At 37.3% G+C, this 22,997-nt stretch overlaps 1 protein-coding gene and 1 long non-coding RNA gene across 6 annotated transcripts in view; one reads left to right on the top strand and one right to left on the bottom strand.

Annotated features, from left to right (window-relative positions):
* The window catches only part of matn4 (matrilin 4), a 35,138-nt gene extending 18,651 nt beyond the window's left edge, over positions 1 to 16,487 (top strand). The window contains exons 5-17 of one of the 4 annotated variants that reach the window (XM_067586225.1): positions 250 to 481; positions 2,001 to 2,123; positions 2,830 to 2,952; positions 3,516 to 3,638; positions 5,514 to 5,636; positions 6,693 to 6,815; positions 7,508 to 7,630; positions 9,752 to 9,849; positions 10,311 to 10,442; positions 10,756 to 10,939; positions 11,093 to 11,245; positions 12,858 to 12,960; positions 14,864 to 16,487. In XM_067586225.1, coding sequence (XP_067442326.1) covers positions 250 to 481; positions 2,001 to 2,123; positions 2,830 to 2,952; positions 3,516 to 3,638; positions 5,514 to 5,636; positions 6,693 to 6,815; positions 7,508 to 7,630; positions 9,752 to 9,849; positions 10,311 to 10,442; positions 10,756 to 10,939; positions 11,093 to 11,245; positions 12,858 to 12,960; positions 14,864 to 14,924 — 1,701 coding nt within the window. In that variant the 3' untranslated portion in view covers positions 14,925 to 16,487. The remainder of the gene's footprint in view (positions 1 to 249; positions 482 to 2,000; positions 2,124 to 2,829; positions 2,953 to 3,515; positions 3,639 to 5,513; positions 5,637 to 6,692; positions 6,816 to 7,507; positions 7,631 to 9,751; positions 9,850 to 10,310; positions 10,443 to 10,755; positions 10,940 to 11,092; positions 11,246 to 12,857; positions 12,961 to 14,863) is intronic. The other 3 variants (XM_067586228.1, XM_067586227.1, XM_067586229.1) reach the window with 3 other exon arrangements.
* On the bottom strand, positions 386 to 10,372 carry LOC137180924 (uncharacterized). 2 transcript variants are annotated; one of them, XR_010928086.1, is made up of 5 exons: positions 10,285 to 10,372; positions 7,833 to 7,969; positions 1,990 to 2,095; positions 1,580 to 1,627; positions 386 to 476 (listed from the first exon to the last, which is right to left on the bottom strand). It is a non-coding gene; the product is annotated as an uncharacterized lncRNA (long non-coding RNA). The 2 variants fall into 2 exon arrangements; XR_010928087.1 differs by lacking the exon at positions 1,580 to 1,627 and adding an exon at positions 5,522 to 5,589 and having other exon boundaries at positions 392 to 476.
* Positions 16,488 to 22,997: the final 6,510 nt, after the last annotated feature.

Below are 22,997 nucleotides of genomic sequence, written 5' to 3' on the forward strand. Positions count from 1 at the left end.
TGCAGAGTCTCTCTGTAGATTCATCACTATGAGCTACAACCAATTACACACTGTCAACTCAGACATTGTTACTATAAATATATCGATTATAGTCACTTCAACTGAAGCTTTTATGATATAATTTCGTCTTGAGAAAAGTTTATGCACAAATAGCTCATAATGACTTTGGCAGTTGAGTATGTGTCAATCTATGAAATTATCACCATATCACCTTCCTTCCTTCCTTCCTTCCTCCCTCCTCTTCCTCAGGTCCCAAACGTGGCTGTGATCGTGACAGACGGACGTCCTCAGGACCGCGTGGCAGAGGTGGCAGCTGAGGCCAGAGAGAAGGGCATCGAGATCTACGCCGTGGGAGTCGCCAGAGCCGATATGACATCACTGAGGGCCATGGCGTCCCCACCCTTCGAAGACCACGTCTTCCTGGTGGAGTCGTTCGATCTCATTCACCAGTTTGGACTGCAGTTCCAGGACAAGCTCTGCGGTAAAAAACAACCCTTCTATCTATTTATCCAAATCATATATTTAGCATTTTCATGATTTATATTTGCTGAAGACATTTTTCAATCAGAACAGGATCTTTAAAAATAGTTGGCTGTCTTTAAAATTGGCTTTTAAGACAAACACAACATCCACAACCAAGATCAAATAACATTTGGCTCTGGGTTTTATGTTGACTTGGTCTGGATATAGTATATTTTAATATTTTAGTACATTATTTCAGGTTTCATGTGAGTAAAGGAAGCACGATGAAAAACTGAGCAGATATTGTGAAAAATTAAATAACATTACTGTCAAGTGAAAACTGAAACTGACTTTTCCAAGATGGCATTCAATACAAATAAAAATAAATCTTATAGAACACTAGACCTATGAGAGGAGTAATTCTTTATGGATTTGACATCACATTTTTATAAAATCCCCATCTGAAACTAGTAAAAACATTTCATGCCACTAATGGATTATTTTTATTTGAAGTCACATCAACATAAGACAAGTGAAAACCTTCAGCCAAGTCTCTGGAATTGAAGTTTTATGCTACTGGCTTCACCTGGGACAACATGAGATTCTATATGTAATTAAAAACACTATGAATGTCTAGCCTGAATAAAAAATCACCATGCCCATCTCACCCCATAGAACCTAATACTTTTCCATAACAGCCCTCTCAAATCCCTTAAGTACAAAATATTTCCTCATGCTGCTATTTTTCTAGACTTGACTGCAGCTGTAAAAAAAATCTTTGGCTTTCCTCAGTAGGAGATGGAAAAGAAGAGTAAAGGCAGGTGAACAGATAAAGTATAAGAAATTGTATGAATAAGAAGGAATAAATGAATCAACCTATCAAAAAAGGTGATTTATAGTTAAAAGGGTGGAGGTGCGGTTATAAAACCACTAACTCATCTCGTCAACTCCCCAGCGGTCCTCCAACCAACACAGTTAGAAGCTGGTGAGATTATTTCTACTGGTTGATCGATATGAAAGAGAAGCAGCGCTGAAAGCATAAACCTCCACATGTTACGCTGGAAATGAATGAGAAAAAAACTTAAGTTTGACTCAGATGTTTTGCTGGTTTCCTTACTTGAGTTCTTCATCACACAGTAGTGGATGCTGCAGTTATTTTTTCCAGCTGCAAAATTTGTCATTTTTGACAATGTTAAAGATCCTCCAGAGATGTTTAAAGACATATAAACATACTCTGTTTTCAATAATCATTACCTGGATAGAAAAAAAAGTAAATTACATCTTCTCATCCGCCCTAATTAAAAAATCCAGAATCTATAAATATGCAAATATTGTTCATTTTAGAAGTTTTTCCTTCTTCACACACACATCACACAGGTCACAAACTAGTTGTGATGTCACAAATCATGAAGATGATGATGATTATTATGACGACATTGTTATCTGTGATATGATTTTTGTTAAGACGAGTAATGATTATGATCCTGTAGCTACTTACTCTAGTATTGATGCTGATGTTGATCTCACCTCTGGTGCAGGTGTGGATCTGTGTCTGGAGTCGGATCACGGCTGTGAGCACATCTGTGAGAGTTCCCCAGGTTCCTACCACTGCCTGTGCCTGCCTGGATACACTCTGAACGATGACGGGAAAACGTGCTCAGGTGACACAAAAATGACAACGGTCACACAAGTGGGATGATGATCAATGATCGCAACTGGGTTCACACATTAATGGCAATTCAATGAATTATGGTCAAATCTGTTTCAAACTATATAAAACAACTAACAAAATGGCAGCAGACTGTATTCATTTGGTTACAGATGTACATTAAACATGAGGAACCATTAAATAGAGGTAGATTTTCTTTACTGGTACTAGTTCCAACCCTTGAGATTATATTTAAAAAGTAATTTGCAACAGCAAAAAATAAAATGTTCAGTTATGAAATATTTAATTTGTTTTCTATCAAAATATGCAATCTTGCAGTATAATATCCTTGTGCTGATCTTAAACAAGGTGCTTTTGTTGCCTAAACCGAACCACACACACAGGACTCAGGATGACAGTCGGTGTGTTTGATAAATGTTGCTTCTTTCACTCAAAAAGATGTTGACTTTGAATATATTTCAGCCAGCGATTATGTTTCAATCCCAATGTGGAAAAAACATTTAGTAATTTTAAGGAGACAGAGTTGCCAGTTGAGACAGAACACAAATGTCAGCAGATACACAGAGCTTAAAAACTGATCCAGGGTTTAAGATGCTTGCATGGAAAAAGTGAGATTATTCAGTGATCCACAGTTAATGATAATGGTAATAGTGACTCAAATCTCATATCTTGTTTATGTTTATGTGTGTGTGATTCAGCCATAGATCTGTGCGCTCAGGGGAAACACGACTGTGAACAAATCTGTATCAGCTCACCTGGTTCCTTCACCTGCGACTGCAACAAAGGATACAAACTGAACGACGACAAGAAGACCTGCTCAAGTTAGTCTCACGTGCACACAAACACATTTAGAAACTGTACTACAAAACATACACATCATATGATCACACACACCTATCAAATACCGCTGAGAGCTCCTGGCTTTACATTGAGAAGAATTCATGTCATGTTCATTCATGCTGAAATGGATTCTGACCTTCACAAGCTGCTGAGTCTTGATTTCTCTGCTGCTTCATGAAGCCGAGTGTGTGTTCGCACTATGTTCCTCCTGCTGACATTTGTCTCAGAAGAATTCCCTTTATGTCCTCTATAATTCTGTACATCAATCAAGTACAATTATGAAAAAAGCTAGCCTTAATCTAATTTTTTAATCAAGAAAGACTTTCAACCATAACCGTAGTTGTAATTTAAGGCTAGCAAACATTTTAAGAGAAGGTGTCGTGCTACTTTGACAGCATAACAACTTTTCAAACCCTGTTAGAAGTACTTCATTTCTTGTTAAATGTAAGATTTATTGTATGACAAGAGGAACATAGATGCAGTCCCACACATGTTGCTGCTCTTCGCTCTGCTGCTTATGGCCTTGCTGCTTTCCTCCCCTCAGTGATCGACTACTGTTCGTTTGGGAACCACAGTTGTGATCATGAGTGTGTGAGTGTGCTCAACGGCTATCACTGCCGCTGTAACGAGGGCTACAGGCTGCTGGAAGATGGCAAGACCTGCCAGGGTAAGTAACGAATACAAAAATATCAATCAATGTTGTCCATTGGTATGATGAGAATCACATTGTATTACAGTGAAACCTGCCTAAAACCATTTAACCTTCTCCAACTGGAATATGGTTTAACCAGATAATTTTAAGATTATCTGGGAATCAAGCTGCTGAATGATGAATTTTTTTTGGTCACTGCTCATCTACACTCTTACTTCTCACAACATGGTGGCAACGCTCCACTGAGCATTTTCACAAATGCATCATAAGCCTTTTAAAACTTTATGATTCAGCTGTTATATTCTCCAAAAAACTCCAAGATCGAATAGCACATTCCATGTATCCATGTGGAAACACGAGTTATTGGATCACTGATCCTGAATTGGGAATAAATTTTGAAGTATTCCCATTTCCAAAATGATGCCAAACTGCAGCAGATGCATTATTTTTAGTGACAAACTTGCCCTTTTCCCCGTCCAAGCTGAGGAGTGATCACATGATGGCAATTAAAAGTCAAATGCTCCAGCAAATCTTCTAAGTACTCAAGGTATCTCAATATGAGAAAACAAGCAGGTAGACACCACACACAGGCAAAAAATACCAAACCACTACACGTCACAGCTTTCTTTCAACTAAATTAACAATTTTCTCTCATTAGGACACCTCAGAGTGCTTATCTTATTGCAACCTACCAGAGAAAACAAGAAAAAACTGAAAATTATCATGATTTTGACTGACATGACAGACACTGAAGTTCTTTTGACTGATATGATATCTTTGGTTTACTGTAAGAATCTCCAGTTTGCTGGTTTCATCACTACTTTCCATGAGCATTGATTTGGCTTAATATAATTGTTTTAATATGTCTCCAAACACTGATTTTTTAGTTATTTGCATGCCAATCAGGATTTAGTATAATTTGTGGCCATAATAATGATTGTTAGTACCTTAAGATACATTACTGATATTTATTATGTCTTCAAATCTGCCAGGAGCACAATTATGGAGAAAACCTTAATCCTTCTAATTACACACTGATCATTGACTCTAAACACTGACTACTGGACGATTCATTCCAAGACAAATATTCATCACTGGACTGAAAATCTCAACCTGTTAATGTCACGCTCACGCACGCATACAGCCACTACATATTCACATGCAACCAAGCGGCCAACATGTTTATACACGACAGTATTCATACATGAAGACGGGCACAGATGTCTCATAGCTACACATCAACACCTGCAGTATGGGATCTTGTTGATGGATAACTGTGAAATGAAGACAATTTACAAGCTTTGGATACAACCTAGCAATAAGTTGCTATTCCCTTGAAGCCGTACAAATCTTCAAAGCACAGGTAACACACCGTGTAATTGTGTCGTCCATTTAACCCAAATACCACAACAGTGTTAGAGAACACGCCTGCTGGTTCAGCTGTTTTTGGCTTTTTGAAAACACCTGGTTTATGGTTTATGTTTGAATACACAAGCTTGTTTAGAGATTATGTAGCTCCGTCTGTGTGAGTCACATTGGATAAAAGTTTTGAAGGAACACAACTGAACAACAGGAAATATCCAAGATATTTGTTGCGTTTATGATCATTCTGATGCCGTGTGATAGTTTTGGTTAATTGAACTAATCTTTATCCTCCCCTGATCACAGTCACTCACTCATCTCAGAGAAAAATCTAACAAAAATCTAACAACTAAAAACTCTTTGGCTCAAATGTTGACTGTTTTCATATTTTTTGCACAGAAGAAAAGAAAAAAGTGTCTGTTTTGGAAAATATATTTTTGCCAGAACAATAAAATGGCAATGTCTTAAACACACACACACAAACCTTAACTCAGTGTGTGTGTTTGCGTGTGTGTGTGTGTTATCTAGCCATTGACCTGTGCGCCGAGGGGAAACATGACTGTGAACAAATCTGCGTCAGCGCGCCGGGCGTCTTCACCTGCGACTGCAACGAAGGATACACACTCAATGAAGACAAGAAGACCTGCACACGTTAGTCAGGCCCTCGTACAAATACACACCTACACAAGTATACACATTTACAGTCCTGATGTATTTATCCTACCGTGGAGTGGTCTTTTTCCTTCCATGTGAAGTGGAAAAGCTGAAATCATTAGATTGATTTATTTATTGTCGTCCTCGGGTCAAAATTGACCCAAGGTTTGAGTGCCTTTTAAAAGAGCTGTATGAATAAAATGTATTATTATTATTACTGATATCAAAATGGTCATTCACCTTCCTGTTTTCCTCGGGTCAATTTTGACCCGGGAGGACAACAGGTGTCATTATGTGCTGTCATCAAAAAAATTGAAATGGTTTCGAAACAGTATCCTGACTAAGAAATTATGAATTATTTTAACTATAGTTGAGATCAGAGGAAAATATGTTGATGGATTATGGCAGACTGTAGATGTAAAAGTTTAGTCAGGATACTAATGACAAAATTGACCCGAGGACAACAGGAAGGTTAATGACCATTTTGATAACAATTAGTAATAATAATAATACATTTTATTCATACAGCTCTTTTAAAAGGCACTCAAAGACACTTAAATATCAGTAAATGTAATGTCAGTTTCTCGAGTAAAAATACCAAACAACTGCTGTTTTCAGCTTTTTAAATGCGACATTCGCTGCTTCTGTTTCATGTTGCTATGAATCGAATCCATTTGGGTGTTTGGATTGTTGGTCAGGGTAAATAAGCAGTTTAAAGGCATCACTTTGGACTCAGGGACAACGTCATGTAATCTAAAAAATTATGAACAGTTGAATCATAAAAAAAATATCATTAGCTGCAGCCCCTAACCACATCTCTCAATCAGGTGGTTAGGAGAATGTTTCTTCTAATAAATTGAAGTGGAAAATATGTTTTTCTTTCATGATCCTCTGACTTCACTTGCTCATGCATGCAGACATGTAGAACCACAAACACACATCGACACAGAAGAAAACCCTTAAAATCACAGACTATTATACACTCTATAATCAAATATACAAGCAAAATAACTTGTGCGTGTGTGTGTGTGTGTGTGTGTGTGTGTTATTTAGCCATTGACCTGTGCGCCGAAGGAAAACACGACTGTGAACAAATCTGTATCAGCGCTCCTGGTGTCTACACCTGCGACTGCAACAAAGGATTCAAACTCAACAAGGACAAGAAGACCTGCACAAGTCAGTGAATTTCACACACATAAAATATAAAATCATGAGCTCATCTTACATGTGTTTTCTCACCGCTGTATCCCTGAGTCAAAAGGTATTACAGGTTCATTTTGTTGTTAAAGATGAGAAAAAATAAAATAAATAAGAAAAAAAAGTCTCTACAATTTTTAAAGGAATAATTCACCATTATAGAAAACATGCTTATTTGCTGTCTGGCAGAGAGTTAGATGATAAGATCGACACCCCTCTCATATCTGTACTTTTAAATATAAAGCTACTGTACAGCCAGCAGCCGGTTAGCTTCGCTTAGCACAAAGTCTAGAGACAGGAGGAAGCAGCTCGCCTGGCTTTGTACAAAGGTAATAAAATCTGCTACAAGTATTGTACAATCTGGCACATAACCTTCAGTAAAATGGCAAATTAAACACACACACACACACACACACACACACACACACACACACTTTTTTGTATGTATTAAATAAACAACGTATAAATTAGTGAGCTTTACAGGAGCTGCTGGGTAAATAAATGTCCCATAATGTCGACCTTCTGTTTTAATGGATGGTAATGATCAAACACTAATTCCTCAAAAGTACTACAGTACTTGTGTAAATGTACCTAGTTAATCGCACCTCTGGTTTGCATGTCTGTGCAGGTGTAATTTCTATGTAATATGTGTAAATCAACTGTTTCTGCAGACATGGACCTGTGTAACACAGTGGAGCACGGCTGTGAGCACCAGTGTGTCAGTACTCCAGGATCTTACTACTGTATCTGTCCTGAGGGACAACTGCTGCAGGAAGACGGCAAGAGCTGCGGCAGTAAGTCGACTCTCTATTTTATTGTCTGTGCAATATTAAACACTTGACCTGCCTGAACAGATGCTGAGGTTCAAATTCAAAACAATTCGCCAGTGTGAGCATAACAGAGCAGGTTCAACACAGACCTTATAATAATGTTTCTCCTCAGTTACAATCATGAAAAACACAACTTCATCAACAAATTTAGTTTGCAGAAACTCACCACTCTGCTGCACTGAAGGCTGCAGGGGGATTAAGATCCTGTGGGTCCTTTGGGACCCAACAGCAGGAGGTGCAGGATAAAGGTGCAAGAGCTGGAGCAGGAGGTCACCATCATTACTGCACTTGTATTAGATCAGTCTAAGACAACAGAAAACAATCTGACAGTTAAAATTGGAAATTAGCACCATGTTCTCACTCCCAACTCGTCACATATCAAAGCTTGGTCAGGACCCCCGGCATCACTTTTTAACACACTGCTACCCCTTTAGCGTAATTTTTCAACATGGAGTATCACGGTAGTCACTGTTAAAAAAATAATTATATTTTATGATGTAAGAACATGGTGGTTAATGTCTGGTTAGGTTTAGGCACAAAAACCACTTGGTTAGGGTTCAGGAAAGATCATGGTTTGGGTTAAAATAAAAAATAAAATAAAAACGGCAAGTTGGCCTCGAACCGTGCTCTGTGCTGATTTCCAACTTTCTGCCAACAATGTCGCAAGCTATCCACCAACCCCTCCACCTCCTAATAAGAAAGTAAGTCAGTTTATAAAGATGTCATGTGAAGTACGTCACTTCAGAAATGTCGATACGATACGTATTGTTGAAATGTTAATATGCTCCGTATTACAGGTGTTGAAATGTACATATTCAGCGTATCTGTGGTTTGCAGAAACATACAACGCCAACGTTTTATTCTGGCGACCAGGCTGAAATTTGTCACCTTATATAGACGTCATCAATCCCATGGCGTCTATTTCAGATGTTGTGGGAGTTCAAGAGAAGTCTATCGGACTACCCTGCACGTTAAAAAGTGACGCCACAGGGTCCTGACCAAGTGTCGATATGTGACGAGTTGGGAGTGAGAACCAGCTGAAATTAGGGACATGAACACAGGTCTCTGGTGAGAGGGGAAAGTGTTACCTGTGCATAATATACAGTATATTAGGTCAAAATGTAACAAATCTGTTATGAATAGGTGTCAGGCCATTTTAATCACTCCATAGATCAATTATGGTGAGATGAGGATCAGAGTAAGAAAAACCGGGGGGGTTATTTCTAAAGCGATGAAATTAAAATGTATAAGAGAATAAACTAAATCCCTCACTGATGTTAAAAGCAGCCCAGTTATTTCTGGGAGAAACTGGCTGGACAAAGATGATGATCTTTGAATTTTTTTTTCCTCTGGGGAAGCTGAGCGAACCTGCCAGTAACCTTCACACAGCACCTCCATGTTAAGATCTGTGGAAGCGCAGTCAGTCTCATTTATCATCCTTTCAAGATTTATTCTGACGGAGCTCTGCTCCAACTGATGCAGACAACTGCAAGACATCCTTTGTTACTATGACAACACACATAGTAACCAGAAAACCTGTAAGCAAAATATCTAGTTTTCTTTCCCAGTTTTATTACAGTATATCTGAATACTGACATCAAACTGATATCAGCTTGCTGATACTATATATTGAGGCCATATTGTACATTCATTTTTCATACATTGATCATGACTTTAATAACAATACATGCACCACTGTTAGTTCTTTAACACATGTTAACATAAATATTTTTTGATGAGGATCTCTTTAGATTGGGTTGTTGAAGCACTGAGACAACTATGAAAGACATGTTACAGTTGAAAAATTAACAATGTGATGGAGTAACTGTTTCTAAATTACTGCATCTCAAATATATGTGTCTTTGCCATTATTGGGCTGAAATGTATTGTTGTTTATCTGCTGGAATATATATGCCAATATCATATATTTATATCTGTAATAAGCTATCAAGTCGATGTATTGGTCAGGATATAAAACAAATAAAAATGGAGCTTTACAACAGAAAAAATACGTAATATCTAAGAAATTCTGGAGAGCAATCATCAGCCGTCTGTATGTTCTCAGTGTTCTTCTCTCTCTGTCAGCCTGCAAGTCTGCCAACATTGATCTGGTGCTTCTGATCGATGGCTCCAAGAGTGTCCGTCCTCAAAACTTTGAGCTTGTCAAAAAGTTTGTCAACCAGGTGGGTCATGTTTTCATATTAACAACTACAGAATTTTAATGTCACTATGTTTCATACCTCAAATAACAACAAACAGCTAAATAAACAGTAATGTTACAACATTAAATCTAAAGTTATCCATCTATAAGAATTGATCATTTCTACACAGCGCAGTTAAAGTCTTACGAATTGATTTTCAAGCTAATATAGTTTATTGCAACATAGACTTAGAACCAAAACAAAAACAGGTAACTAGTTATTTATAATTTGTCATTTGACAATTGCCTGTTTTGTTGAGTGCACAGGCGATATGGGATCCATATGTCTATGTCCAAGTGGGAATCTTCTTTTGTAATTCACAAAAAAAGTATGTTAATAAATCAATGAATAAAAATGGAGGCACATTAGTAGAGTACCTTTGTCTTGTCTTCACTGTGTCAGATGAATATCCCTCACCTCCTCCTCCTCCTCCTGTGCTCCAGGTTGTGGACTCTCTGGATGTGTCCGCTCACGGTACCAGAGTTGGTCTGGTCCAGTACTCCAGCCGGGTCAGGACAGAGTTCCCTCTCAACATGTACCACACCGCAGATGAGATCAAGGCTGCAGTCATGAAGGTAAAGCACTTATGAAGGATCTTCAGTTTAGAGTTTCTGAGGTAAGTGGCAGAAAACTGATGGATGGATAAACTGATTACAATTAATGAACTTTTTGCTAAAATTGATACTTGCCCGTTATGAGTGGATGAGCTAACAGTACAGGTCTGATGGTGCTGATTCACAGTCTCACTTATAGTTTATAGATGGAGAATGTCTCCTGACGGCCTAAAGAAATGCTGGATCCAGACTGAGACCTGCGTCTCATCAACTGTGTATTGATTTCAGCTACAGTACACTTGGTGTTTGAACTGTTGTTACTGTCCTTGTGTAGGTTGACTACATGGAGAAAGGTACTATGACAGGTTTGGCCCTAAAACACATGCTGGAGAACAGCTTCTCAGAGGCAGAGGGTGCTCGTCCTGCCAGCCGCAACATTCCCAGAATCGGCCTGGTCTTCACAGACGGACGCTCCCAGGATGACATCACAGAGTTCGCCAAGAAGGCCAAAGAAGCCGGTAAGCAACTCTGCTGAGACTTAGCCAGTGTGAGAGTCAAACCACAACCACAGGTTTTTTATCTTAATGATGGTGGAGTAATCATCTGGTTCCAGTCACCATAGATGAATGTTGACATTAAACTGATATTTGTGTGTGTATGCTTCTGTGCAGGTATTACCATGTACGCTGTGGGTGTTGGTAAAGCTGTGGAGGACGAGCTTCGTGAGATTGCATCAGAGCCTGTTGAGAAACATTTCTATTACACCACTGACTTCACCGCCATCAGCACCATCGCTGAGAACCTCAAACTCAATGTCTGCCCAGGTACGATATTCTATTATACAAAGCACATGTAAAAAATAATCTGTCATTTTTGTGTGACAGCATATTCACAATTTACAGGAGCCATTTAAGAGACGAAGCATACAACAGTACTAAACATTTCACTTGAGTTCTTAACAGGCTGTAAATCTTTTTGACTGCAAGTCATAGTAACAAATAATCCCCACAGTTTATCAACTATTTATTAATGATTTACTAGTTGATGCTGCCAAAATGATAACTGGTCATCCTACATGCTTGTATAGTGGAAAATCAGTTGAAAAGAACAAACTACTTTTCTTAAGTACTGTACGATAACACAAGTACCAATGGATAAAGTGGAGTATTTTACCATTTTGCAACTTTTAACTTCTACTCCACTACATCTCAGATGAAAAATATTGTATATTTTACTAAAACACATCATCTGTATGATACTAGTTAGTTTGCAGATAAAGAGTTTGCATGTAAAACATACAGTGGTCTTAGAAATATATCACAATTAATTTTGACCAATTAAAACAAGGGAGTGTTACTTGCGACTGTATTGTTAAAGCTAAAAGGACGGGTTCACAATTTTTCAAGTCTGTCTTAAAACAACAGTCAGGAGCCTAAATGAACAGTGAAACCTGTTTTTCTTGCTGTAATCATTCCTCCTGTTCATACTGACCATTAGAAGATCCCTTCATAATGCACTTACAATGGAAGTGATGGAGGACAAAATCCACAGTCCTCCTTCTGGTCAAAAATGTGTTTAAAAGTTTATTTGAAGCTAATATGAAGCTTCAGCGTCCAAATGAGTCAAATCAAGTAGATATATTTCAACATTACAGTCTTTTTAGTGTCAAAGTCCCTCTTTTTGTTACTATACTTCCACCGCAGCTCAACAGGGAAACACTGTCCGAGGAAACACAAAGAGGGAATTTGATGCTAAAAAGACTGTAAATGTGTCAGATATCCACTTGATATGACTAACTCAGACTGCTGAAGCCTCATATAAGGTTCACATCAACTTTTAAATACATTTTTGCACAAATGGTCCCTATCACTTACATCGAAAGCACATTTGTAGGAGATCTTTTAACAGCCGGTATGAACAGGAGGAATGATTACAGTGAGGAAAACCTCTTTTACTGTTCATATGGAGACCTGTCCATTAACTTAAAAAATGTACAGAATTTTTATTCACTTAACCTAAGCATTGTAAACATAGTAAAAATAAATAAATGTATATTCAAAAGATTTTGTTCCTCAAAAACAAAATATAATTCAAAAGATGAGTTTCTGATGTGACACCAGTCCCAGAGTCTGTGTAGGGCAATGAGCTGCTGGAATGATTTCTTGTTGTATGGCTCCACCTACTGACATAAATACAACATGACAGTCAGACTTACACACACACACACATACACACACACACACAAATTCAAAATGGTAGTACTTTAGAGTTTTTACTTATTGTTGTTTTAATGCATTAACATTTTTAAGCTTTTAGACAATTGTGCTGAAGTGATAAGCATAAAATTTCAGAATATATATATAAAGTGTTGTGTAAATGTACTTTTGAATAAATGTACTACTTTTCTGTCTGTTTCCTCTCTGTATATCTCTGTAGAGGAGAGTCAGGGGGAGATTGAGGTGAAGGATCCATGTGCCTGCGAGAGCCTGGTGGAGTTCCAGCAGGCCACCATGAGCAGCCTGGAGCAGCTCACACAGAAACATATCCTTTAAAAAATACCTTCATCCAAATACTTTCACCTAAGGCAAGGAACTGGGGCGCCCTGGTGGCCATAGGGTAGTGGTTTCCAAACTTTTTTGGCTTGTGACCCCTTAAAACAAAACAATGTCTACAGTTGTATTTCTGTCAGTTATGACAAGTTTAACCAAAGAGTGATTTTTATCATTTTATTTGATATTTTTTTAAAACTCTGAAACACCTAAACTAATTGTGTAATTCACAAGAAAAAAGCAAAGAGTCAGGTCAGGTCCATTTTTATATCCCAGTATCACTCATTTGTTGAATAGGAACAAGGGGAATGTCAGAACATAATTTAAGGTAGCAGAAACATATTTTCCTGATTTTCTATCCTGTTAATCTTCTTGCAACTCCCCTGAGGTTTAACATCAGACTAGAGCTACAATGATTAGTCAATTAATCCATTAGTCGATCATCAGAAAGTTAACTATTGCAACATTTTTTATAATCAAATAATTGTGTCAGTCACTTTTTAAGCAAAAATTCCAGCTTCCCAAATATAAATATTTTCTGGTTTTCATACTCCTCTGTGATAATAAATCGATTGTCTTTGCGTTTTGGATCGCTGGTCGTACAAAGAGATTTTGGAAAGTAACCATGAGCTCTGGGACATGAGCATTTTACAAACCACACAAATAATTGTTTAATCTGGAAAATATTCTGTAGATTTGTCAATAATGAAAATAATCTAAGTTGCAGCCCCACTTCAGACCCTTTGTGGGAGTCCTGACCCACAGGTTGGGAACCACTGGCTTGAGGGTTCAGGTGCCGACCAAGAACCGCAACAACCCCAGTTCACATCTGGCCAGGGATCTTTGTTGCATGTCATTCCCCCATCTGTCCCCTCATTTCTTGTCATCTCCCTACTGTATAGAGAAATAAAATGCCAAAAAAAATGACCACTTATTTAAAAAACATTGGGGAATGAACCAAAAACAACCAGACTTTCTTTCCAGCAATAACATGAACAATCAAATATTTTTTTAGAAGCCTCACTGACTCTAACTGGACCTAATCTGGGTCTGTGGTAAGATGTTGAGGGCAGTTTAAACAGGAGTAAACAGGTTCCAGTTCTGGCTAAGAAAGGAAAATACACCAAATTTGGGTGACGTTTCTCTGTGGATTCATTACTGTGAGGATTTTGCCAAATTACATGTAGTCATTGGTTTCATTGGTAATATAAAAAAAGGTGATTAATGCAGTTTTAAAGCCAAGATAATATACTTTACAGATGTGGAACTAAGGTTGTAGTTACATCTGTCTTTTAACTGAACCCGTCTGTCCCACCACGTAAAAAAAAAAAAAAAAAAGAATCAGTGGAAACCTCAAGAAAAGACCAAAACCATTAGTGAATTGATCCACTAACAAGTATAGTTTATTTTGACAAAATAAACACAAACACACACGCCATCCTGCTGCCAGAAATAATCACTAGAGCACCAAATGTGGATTCATCTACTGCTTTAAATAGTCCCTCACAAATGCACTATTTCCTCCTGTTTTAGTATAATTTGTAAAAAATTACTGTTCCCAGCTGTTTTAGTACCTTACTGAGCTTTTTTTTTTTTTTTAAAAATGAACCTGTATATTTGTGACTCATTTTTAAAGATGTGTGTCTTCAGTAGGAACCAATGGGCTTGGGGCTTAGAAAGTAATGAGAGATGGTCTTTTCATGGGTTGTGTATATACCAATAAGGAAAATACAGAATAAGGTCAGACTTTTTCTTTGATCAATGATTATTAGATTACTGGAAAACATCTTATATATATAGATGTCCTATTTTGTGAATGTTTGTATGCTTGTATTTATGTGCAGAATTACAGTAAACACCTGTAAATCTGTATTATTCCTTAATCACCTGACCACTGTCTGGAATGACAGCTCGTCTGGAGCAGCTGGAGAACCAGCTTCTCTCCAGGAAGTAATCCAGGTCGTTACAGTGAGTGAACAGGACGTCACACGGGAAGAATAACAGAATAAGGAAGAGGAGGGCACATCCTGGCAAGATCTTTAAAAAAGGCAAAATCAGAAACCCTACCAGTCAATGGACAAACCAAAGTGTCTTTTCATAAAGCCTTTGTAGCCTTCAGTAGGTCTGTTGCTCTTCACTCTCATAGAGAATTATCTGACAGCTTGTGATATAGAATTATACTTCTGTTATAGTTGTAAATTACATCATTAGTAAACTTTTTGTCTTAAAAACAACAACACCACATCCACTCTCCCTCCTATCAGTGTGCCAAACTGATGTTAACAGGATGAATAACAATACAGATGCTTTTGTAAAACTGAACTTCATGGACAGTATTTGTGCATACCTACAGTATGTGTACATGTGTTCATTCATGAACAGAATTAAGGATACATTCAAGAGATTGTGTAACATTTGTTATTGACCTCCATGTACAGTAACATATGTTATAGCACTTCATCTGTGCAGTCAAACGCACAAAGAGGATTGTAGGCATGTTGGCTATATTTGTAAACTAGATGTAATCAATGTACTGTAGATAGTAGATAAAAGCACAAAACATTATTCAGTGAAAATATGAGTAGCAGTTTTCATCACACATAGTTACACATCATTCGTCTGTTTCTCTTAGTGCCCTATTTATACTTGATCTGTTTTGTACGGTTTGTTAAATATGATGTATTTATAGTAGTTTTTTTTTACCAACAGTAGAATAGCAAATAAACAAGCTGGAGAGGGAAGAACAGGAGTAAGAAAAATGAAGTGTTATTACCACTCCCAATATTAAATTGGTTTGGGTCATTTTTGGTACAGAATCATTACTTTAATGCCCATAGAAATGAGCTTTGATCACAGGCTGAAGTGGCTTTTCAATGGTGAGTTGAAACTGGTTTAGATTTTTTTTTTTTTTTTTTAAAAAGGGAAGTTAGGAAGTTTAAAGTATCACTATTTACTGAAGCTGTGGTCTGTTGTTGGTAGAGAAAATGTGATGACATTATAGGAATCAGTAGACAGTATTTTACTATGAATAAAAATGATTTTCGTAAATACAATTTGTTCTTTCACTCTGCACTTTCTACATTTTGTCTTTCAGTGAACTTAACATGTACACTTTGCATTTTTTGGCAGTTATTCATGACAATCCCAGCTTAACACTTAACACGTGATTGTCAACAAGCGTTAAGAAGAGGAAAAATAACCTGACCTTTTAATATTCAATTTAAATAATGAAATCTCTCTGTCTGTCAGTTATATAATCATCCCTGAGAAGCTTTACAGGATTTACAGTCCAGTACTTTTACAGTATGTAAATTAATATGACCAGCTCAACTACAGTGTGGTAGATTGTCTCACTCTTGTAGTTTTGTATAAAAAAAAAGACCACAGGAAATTTATACCCCTTTATATTTGGATACCTGTATGTTTTTGTATATTTTCTAATAGCTTTACCTTTTTGTATTTTTCTGATGAATCCCTGTATTACAGCACAGAAGGCAATAAAAGAGTGAACTTTTCACTTCTGAGTGATGTGTTGTTTTTGGGAAGTGTTTTACATCTTGGGTTTCATTTCTATTTCAGAATTCCATATTTTTAAGGCCTTGTGTCATTTTGTAGACATGAAAATGGTTGATTAGTTCATAAAAGGAAGCAGTTGAGTTTCTCCCTCACTGAACTTCAGTTGGATACTCTGTTAAAAAAAAAACTCATTTTTTCTCTCAAATTAATAATTTGTGCTCTCAGTTTAATAATTCTTGGTTTGTTTTTGTTGTTGTTGTTGTTGTTGTTTTACAGCTAAGAAGTGCATTATCCCATAGAATGGTGGTTCTCAAACAGGGGTCCTTGAGGTGCTTCCAGGGGATCCCAAGAAAAATGGGGAATATTTTAATTTCACTATTATTTCAATGACTAGAAGTTAGCCCAATGAGAGAATGTATAAGAATAACTATTCTGTTCATAGGTTTTGTTCTTCACTGTTAATCTGCCAGTCGACAGTACAGACAGTTATGGAATACAGTAACTAAATCTTATCAGAAGGGGATCTCTAAGACTACATCTTATCAGATATGGGTCCATGGCCTGATGTGTATCAATTGGGGGGTCCTTGACACCAAAAAGTTTGAGAACCACTGTCGCAGAATACATTAAAGGGATTTCAGCGATGACAGTGTTGTGCTTACAAGCTAAAACCTGAAGTATATCTACATATCTCAGTCCAAGATCAAAATAGCCTAAAACCTAATTAAATCCTAATGATCGATAGTGAGGATGTACACAGGATGAGAGAATGGCATAAGGGTGAATTCGGTTATATTGAAAGCATAAATCATTAAATCAAGAGCACAAATTAGTTATTTTCTTTTCCGTGAACCCTCCCAGGCTCTTGCACATTTTCACTATTTTTGAAGATTTTTTAAAACTTTTTTTTTATATTTTGACAATGGAATTGAAAGGAGGAGAGAGATGAGGAATGGTGTGCAACAAAAGGTCCCCGGTCAGACTCGTATAGTGGATGTTGTTGTTCATAGTCGACGTCTGAATGTGTCAGCCACAGAGGGCCCATTTTCACTATTTTGTACTGATGCAGCGATTCAATCCACTGGGTCAGTATCAGGCCGCTATTGACCTTGTTGAATGGATTTCAGTATTGGCCAGACGTGACTGATCCACAATTAATAGTTTTGTCATCAAGGTCATCATAAAATTTTGTGGTTTTGAAAAACTTGTATCGGAACAGGAATCTGTAACAACATAAACCCTCAAATGTCAAATTTGGTAACAGGAGAGAAAAAGTCAGACCACTGCACATCCTTGTGGACACTACAATAGTGTGATAGATCTATTGATGATTGATCCCATATCAAAAAGAGAGATTTAGTTTTCCAAAAGAATCTGTTGCTACAGGAAAGGAAGAAGTTGAGACAGAAACTCGTGACTTGGCGGTCCTGTCTGTCCCTGTGAGTCACTGATACACAGTCACAGGAGAGTCATGAATATATCATCAATGAAGTCCCTACAAAGTGCAGTCATAATAATATAATATTGGGTTTAAATGGTTTAAAACAATTTCCTACTTAAAAAGACCTAAAATAAAAACTCAGTTTGGTGTCTTTTTACTGGAGAAGTAGTCATTTCAACATGAGGAAACAGTTTTAGTAAGATAGTCGATACTGGGTTTAGACGGTGGAGGGCGCTGATTAAAAACAGTGAGCTGAGTTTATACTATTTGTGGGGTATTTGCATAATGAAGTCTTACAGTAGGGTCTCATCTTACACTGTATTCCATCAACACTATATACATCTATATACTATATTCAATTCAGTTCAATTTTATTTATATAGCGCCAAATCACAACAAAAGTCATCTCAGGGCACTTTTCACATAGAGCAGGTCTAGACCATACTCTTTAATTTACAGAGAAAGACCCAACAATTCCCCCATGAGCAAACACTTGGCGACAGTGATGAGGAAAAACTCCCCTTTAACAGGAAGAAACCTCAAGCAGAACCTGGCTTTGGGTGGGCGGCCATCTGCTTTGACTAGTTGGGTTGAGATATACTTAATTTATAAAGTCAGCAGACAAGAAATGATAAATACGAGAGGACAAAACACACCGTTGGTTTAAAAAAATAATTTACATAGACTACTTATGTCAGTGACAAGCTCTACCACAGAGAGGTGTTTTCAAGATTTTATAAACTGAGTGCAAAAATAGTTAAAAACAGGAGTTAGTGGGTGATCAATTGTGAGGAAACATTTTCACTAAATTGTTCTTTGTAAGACCTATGATGTCAAGTATTTCTTCACAACTCAAGTTACATTTGAAGGGCAACAAGTACCCCGATGACTAAAGTTTATTTTCAGTGGTTCAGCAGTCAGAAAGTTTTGTTTTTGAAAGGGTAAGCAGTCATGCAAGTGAGTGAAACTCTATCACAGGAACAAAGCTAATTCCTTGTGGATTGCAATTTGCTGTGTTTAAAGAGCAGCTCCATGGGGATCACTTACTGCTTTCAAACCAAGAGCGTCATTACCAACAATGACCTTAAACACATTTTCTCAATAGACTGTGATGCAAGACATGTTTGTTCCAGAAGTTTCTTCCTTCAAAAAAAAACAACATGTCCGGGTATGACAATAGTTGTACTAAAGTTGATTAGATTTTTAATGATTCATCTGCAGATTAGTTTTAGGGTTGCACTGATTCTATATGTCAAATCTAATCTACTGTCTTTGTCAAAGTCATTGTAAAGATTCAGTGTTCAGTTATGTTCATTCAGTCATGATGGGATCTGACTACCCACAAACTCCATCTTAATGCTACCTTACAAAAAAATAATTCCAATGAGTACCAAACTGTGTGGTATAAAGATTTTAAATTTGGGAAAAAGAGAGTGCAAGTACCAGATCTGTACTATACGCTGAGTTAAAGTAATGGTTAGAGTCGAAATCGGTATTGGGAAAGAAAAGGTTGGATCTGCGCATCTCAAATTAGTTTCTCAATGAGATGTTTAAATATGAACTTCAAATGGACACAAAATAGTGAAAAATGGCCACCACAATTTCCCAGAGTCCATGTTGCCAAATTTAAATGACTTTTTCATCCAAAACCCCAAAATATTCAGTTTACTATCACAAAAGATTAATAAAACTTGTTTTGTCATTTTTGCTGAAAAAGATTAAACAATTAATTTTCTATTAATCGATTAATTCAATAATCAACTAATTGTAACAGCTCTAAATAATAGATAGGTTTAAATAATATAGGAATTCATTGTGAGTCTGTTTTACTGTAATAAAGATGAAAGCAGAGAATTAAAGTTGCTGTAAATGTTTGAAAGACACATCTTTTATTGCTGTTTTAAGAGTTTGAAGTGATGCAACAACTTCATGGTAGAGATTTTAATCATCAGCAAGAAAACTTTAGATTGTTCAAAAGAAAAGTTTGTTTTAATAGGTTAGATAATAAAAGTTTATTAAAGAGCAAACAGGGAGGGTGACGACAGCATGGGAACTAAGCAATCCTCTTTGAGGATTACCAGTTGTTATGTCCAAATAGCACCTCTATAGAGATTTTTATATTTGTTTTCAAAAAACCTCGTTAAGGTCAGTGAACTTAATCACCTGTTCCCTGTTGAGTATGCTGCAACTTGTTTTTAATTTACTAAAACACTGCTATTTAGATCTTAAATGTCACCGTTAATAGTGGTAGACTCTCCTGCTAATAACAGATTCTTTTAATGACAATGAAGAGAAACTCTCTCAGAAGACATATCTAATAAATCCCTTTGATGCTGTCTGTGTGTGTGTGTGTGTGCGTGCTGCATGCTGGATAATACATAACAACCTACCCCAGTGGGTGTGTGACCTTTACCGTTAGGGCCTAATGAAGGTTGATGATATGGTTGCTCGTTCTGTGTCCTGCAGCATGACTCACTTCCTGAATACACTAAGGATTATTGAAAATGTCAGAAGGTCCCAAAAGCCTTTTTTGTGGAAAGTGCAACAAAGACCTGCTTACAGTAAGTTTACTCCAGCAAGTGCAATACAGTAGGAAGGGAAGAAGTCACAATTTTTAACTTTTAACAGAAAAAAGACCCAGGAACTGAGTGATGTCATAACAAAATATTTTATCAGACAGAGCTAAGTTCTGAGGCATAATCTCTGTTTCCCTCTAGCATTACAAGGCCCAGTCATTATAATTTGGGTGAAGATACTAAATTGCACAATTTAACCTATTAAACATTTGACCACTAAAAAACTGAAAAAGAAAAGATCATGTCATAGCACAAAAGTAAGTCACAAAATCACAGATAAATAAATAAGAATCTAATTTAAAATTGAAAGTCATATTTTGTTTGGATGCGATCTGTTACAGCGTAGTTCTGTTTGTACTGGAGCTCGACTGATGCTGGATTTATGAGGCCAATTCCAATATCAGTAATTCAGAATTTTAAAAAATGTATACAATACTGATGAATACAGAAATAAAAACGCCCAAGTTATCAAAAAAGGATAGTCATGATGCCAGTATTGTGGTATTTCCAGTGAGGGTCCTTTAAATTTGATGATTATAGAACATTGACTAAGACAAACACTGAACTGAACATTTTACAGTTAAAAACAAACCTGTCAGTGTTGACTGGTTGACATACTATGTAATGGTGACACAAAAATACATTTTAAATAACCTCAGACACATCTTTGGCATTTCTGTGCTTCAATGTCATTTTACTTATTGCCTAACATACAATCTATGCCAATATATTATATATGTAATAAGCTAATATCAGGACTACACTAAATAAAGTCACAATGATCATAATACAAAAACTATAGATAGATTTTTTTTAAATTGCCCAGACAAAGGTGCAATGGGTGTTTATGGTTTAATATGTGCATCAGGTCACATCAGCACTTGTGACAGAAACATTTCATGCACAATCCTGTTCATTTGCATCATCACAAGGTTTGATTTACATGTGCAAAATGAATCAACATAAGGCATGTGTGTTAAGTTCAACTTTCATGAATATATTTGTGCCATCTATCAAACCCGACTTAGCATTTTTTTTTACCTTTGGTTGAGGCAGTCGCATTGAGATGTTCAAGATATTATTTTTTCACAAAGATCTTCAAATGTACTGTAAAATGGGAACGCCAAAGCCCTCTGGGCCAAAGCCTACTGCTACATATGATAAAGTAAAAGTAGATGTTTAAAGTGTGTAGTGTTAAGTGTGCTTTGTTTTTAGTCAGAGATCTGGATAGCTTGCAATGGTTACTGAACAACATTGTTACTTGTTCAATGTTTCTGTTTTTTCATGGCCTTGCATTTCCCATCAGCCATTGACCATCAGGGGTTAAATGTCACGGATTGACAGATGAGACCTTGGGAGAGTCGGGGTGTTGTGGTTACACTACACACCATATGTATACATGCAAAATCAAATATGCATTCGCACACCCCCGAAACCCTGAATGACTGCCAATCAAACCAATAGCGTAGGCAGAAATCACAGTGTAGTTGGGCCTGTCCAAAACCAATCATACTTAATAGGTTCTGATGTTAACCAAAATAGGCCATTACAACTATACTTACCTGAATGCACCACAGTTTAATCATACAAGCTTCATACATCATCAGAGGTAATGTTACAGGCACCAAGACAAACATTAACAGCATCACATAGCCTGGCATGGTGGCCGCATGTTCACACACACACACACACACACACACACACATAGCTGATAGACGCAACAGTGCAGCGTATGAATAGACTGACAGTTGAAAAGAGTCTTTCAACAGTACAGCGTGTTGCTGCCGAATTAGCAGCCACGTACGTGTCGTTACTACTTGGTACTTGTTGAGGAGAAACTAGTGCAGGAGGAGGTGTCTGGGTTGAGAATGATGGCTGAACTTGAGCTGAATTCTCTTCCTCCTGCTCCTCACGACATCTTTTTGTGACTGTTTTGTTTCACCATAGTTTTTATCTTAACCTACATTAATAGCAGCTAGCTAGCGGACAACAGGCTTCTGTTCCTGTAAAATCTAGAATAGAATGTAAAATCCTTCTCCTAACTTACAAAGCCCTTAATGGTCAGGCACCATCATATCTTGAAGAGCTCATGGTATCGTATTATCCCACTAAAACGCTGCGCTCCCAGAATGCAGCTTATTGGTGGTTCCTACAGTTTTTAAAAGTAGAATGGGAGGCTCCTCTCCTGTGGAACCATCTTCCAGATTTGGTCCAGGGGCAGACATCCTCTCTATGTTTAAGAGTAGGCTTAAAACTTTCCTTTTTGGTAAAGCTTATAGTTAGGGCCGGCTGGGCTCGCCTTGTATCAGCCCTTCGTTATGCTGCTATAGGCCTAGACTGCTGGGGGACTTCCCATATGCACTGAGCTCCTCTCTCCTCCTCCACATTCATGTACCAATAATGCATGTCACTAATTTGGCTTCTTCCTCAGAGTTTTTTGTGCTTTCTCATCTCACAGGAAACCCTGGGTTGCAGGCCGAGCCTTCGCGGTCCT

This window comes from Thunnus thynnus, chromosome 4 (assembly GCF_963924715.1).
Source record: "Thunnus thynnus chromosome 4, fThuThy2.1, whole genome shotgun sequence".
Taxonomy (NCBI): domain Eukaryota; kingdom Metazoa; phylum Chordata; class Actinopteri; order Scombriformes; family Scombridae; genus Thunnus; species Thunnus thynnus.